This window comes from Tachypleus tridentatus, chromosome 9 (assembly GCF_004210375.1).
Source record: "Tachypleus tridentatus isolate NWPU-2018 chromosome 9, ASM421037v1, whole genome shotgun sequence".
NCBI classification, from domain to species: domain Eukaryota; kingdom Metazoa; phylum Arthropoda; class Merostomata; order Xiphosura; family Limulidae; genus Tachypleus; species Tachypleus tridentatus.
Genome location: NC_134833.1, coordinates 22,596,478 through 22,599,834, shown reverse-complemented (window position 1 = coordinate 22,599,834; position 3,357 = coordinate 22,596,478). Strand labels below are relative to the sequence as shown.

Genomic DNA, 3,357 nt, shown 5'->3' with positions numbered 1-3,357 from the left:
TTTAGCGAGTGGCACTTTATGTAGTCCTAGAGCTTTAGATATGAATTCATTATGAAGCATTTGAAGGCCCGGCATGGCCAAGCGTGTTAAGCCGTGCGACTCGTAGTCTGAGGGTCGCGGGTTCACATCCCCGTTGCGCCAAACATGCTCGCCCTTTCAGCCGTGGGGGCATTATAATGTGACGGTCAATCCCACTATTCGTTGGTAAAAGACTAGCCCAAGAGTTGGCGGTGGGTGGTGATGACTAGCTGCCTTCCCTCTAGTCTTACACTACTAAATTAGGGACGGCTAGCACAGATAGCCCTCGAGTAGCTTTGTGCGAAATTCAAAAACAAACAAACAATGAAACATTTGGTTTCGTCTTGCATTTTTACTAATAACATAGGCCTACGTCTTGAAAATTGTGGGTCATGTTCTATGGTAGTTTCTGTGCGCTGAATCCGAAACTGATATCCATTTATTTCTATCACGTACAAATTTCTCAGAAAACGTAATGTATGCTTTTACATGAGCAAATATATTTCATTGAAATCGGGCCACATTTTATTATGCTTAAAATACCGACAGCAATTGGCTATAGATTTTTCTAGACCAATCGCGACGTGAGCGTATTATCGATCGTTCTAGAACCCACTAGAAACACACCGCTGACATATAAATGGTTAAGAGGTTTATTAAATTACCTAGGTTAATTATTGAGTTATTTGTTATTTATTATCCGTGCACTCGACTTGCTTTGATCAGATGTTCTTGATAAATACAAAATGTAAACTTTGATCAGATGTTCTTGATAAATACAAAATGTAAAAATTATTTATATGATTATTAGTACCCTAGTGGTAAGATTGTGCACTACAAGTTGAGTTTTGGTCGGGTTGAACACAATATTCTATTGTGTAATTAACAAAAAAAAAAAAAAGAAGCAACTATGAATGTCAATTTCAAAAATATTTCTTTTTCCGAGTCACTCGGCGACATGTCTGTAGGCTTTTGATGCTAACAAAGTTTTAATATCTGTAGTAGGCACAGCACAGATAGCCCATGTTTTAATACCTGTAGTAGGTACAGCACAGATAGCCCATTGTGGATCTTTGTACTCAAAAACAACCGAATCAGACCAACCAACCATAAAGAGTTTCATTTACTCCAGATTTTAAATGCAAAGACTGGATTATTTATGGAGATAATTTGTTTTATTAATGTTAAATTTCCAAGCTTATAATAGACGAATAAACCTTTTCAAATAACGCTAGATTTAATCCAGTCTAATATTTCAGTGACTCTGGTGTAAACTCCTGGATAACCGGGTTCAGCACACCGAAAACCCCAAGATGCGATTCCAATCACAACCCAGCGGCCATCTGGACCTTCAATCATCAAAGGACTACCAGAATCTCCCTAAGATATAGAAGAAATCCCAACACAATTAGCTTGCTGTAAGTACCAGTTTGTGTATATTACTAGTCGTATAAGGTAAGTTTGTTTTTAATTCATCGATCAATACTATACATAAATGGAATGAACAAAAGTTGCTATACAATTGGTCGTGGCAAATTTACTATGCATTTGGATACGACAAAATTCTATATAATATGGGTGGGGCATATTCCCATAAAATTAAAGTTGGGAGGGCATGGGTTACTTACTATGGTATAAGTGATGTATATTACTGTAATCAATACCTGACATGAATCATCCATGCCATCCCTGGTTCCAGCACAGAGGAAGACACGAGTGATGTTCTGGGTGGTGTAGATGTTGTCGCACTCGGTGAGGTTCCAAACAGGAAGAGTAACCTGACGAAGGACGCCAGTTGAGGTTACATACAAACAGATTTATTCTTTTAAGCACCGTTCTGCATTTATTTCTCAATTGATAACTTACGAAGAACAGACACGGTACGAAAATGTTCAGGGTTTCATTTACTTTTATTAGTTAGAAAGCAAGTGGTAAACCATTAGTATTGTCTAACGTTAAAAGTAAAACTGTTTGTTTAGACTTTGGAAAAATTTTATAAATGGTTAATTTGTCTGATTTTGGGTGAAAACAAAGTTACACAATCAGATATCTTAGCTTCGCCCACCAGAGCATCGAAACCCGGTGTTTAGTACTATAAACCTGCAGTTTCACCGCTAATCCGAATGATGGAACATGATGTACTTCATTGTTTTAACTTTAGAAACTATTTTCAAACTTCAATAAATTCTGTTAGTGACTGTGCTGTTGTTTTCTGAAATTAAGAGGCTTATTCCTTTCAAATTTCAACTAATATTATGATATAATTAAAACTTTTCTTGGTCTCAGATTACACAAAACACTTATTGGTGTGGCTTCTTTATTATAATTCGAAAAGTGTAATTCTTCTCAGAATAATCGTGAAAATAATTACCTCCAAAGTATAATTTACATCCTTAACTTTTGGCTCCATGTTGGATATATAATCACTCACTTGACTTATCGTCCAACTTATGATCTGATTGAATGTCCTTAAAATCAGATGTGTTTTTCTTTAGGACATCTCAATCAGTTTGTATAAAAAGTAATATAAATTATCAATATTCTTGTCATTAATAAAAGGAAATGTTCTGAGTTGAGTAACGTTCTCAACAGTATACTTTCTATAAGCTTCGAGTCTTGTTCATAGCTTCATTAAGTCATTTTTGTTAGATCGTCATTACCAGAAACACCAACTTCTTGTTAGAAATATCAATTTATCTACTACATCATTAGATCCTTGTTAGAAATACCAATTTATTTTACATCTATCTACATATGTCTAGATCCTTGTTTAAAGAAATACTGTCTTCATTACCTTGCCTATGTCATTAGATCCTTGTTAGAAATACCAACTGGCTGTACTGTCTACATCATTAGATCCTTGTTAAATACCAACTGTACAACACTACATCATTAGATCCTTGTTAGGAGAAATGTCTACATCAGATCCTGGCTGTACTGTCTGCATCATTAGATCCTTGTTAGAAATACCAACTGTACAACACTGTCTACATCATTAGATCCTTGTTAGAAATACCAACTGTCTTGCTTTTCATACAACATCATTTGATCCTTGGAAATACCAACTGGCTGTGTTAGATCATGTACTAGAGTCTAACATCATTTTTAGACCAACTGTCACATGTTCAGATCCTTGTTAGAAATACCAACTGTTTTAACACTGTCATCATTCAGATCCTTGTTAGAAATACCAACTGTACAACACTGTCTACATCATTAGATCCTTGTTAGAAATACCAACTGTACACTGTCTACATCATTAGATCCTTGTTTACCAACTGTTTCCAGATCTTGTTACTGTACTGTCTACAACATCGGGTTCTTGTTAGAAATATCAAA

At 35.5% G+C, this 3,357-nt stretch overlaps 1 protein-coding gene across 1 annotated transcript; it reads right to left on the bottom strand.

Moving 5' to 3' along the window:
- Window positions 1–1,171: 1,171 nt before the first annotated feature.
- Window positions 1,172–1,814, bottom strand: LOC143227039 (trypsin-3-like). Its single transcript, XM_076458588.1, has 2 exons — window positions 1,683–1,814; window positions 1,172–1,398 (listed from the first exon to the last, which is right to left on the bottom strand). Exons 1-2 carry the CDS (start codon window positions 1,698–1,700, stop codon window positions 1,240–1,242), a joined length of 177 nt encoding a protein of 58 aa, XP_076314703.1. The 5' UTR covers window positions 1,701–1,814; the 3' UTR covers window positions 1,172–1,239.
- Window positions 1,815–3,357: the final 1,543 nt, after the last annotated feature.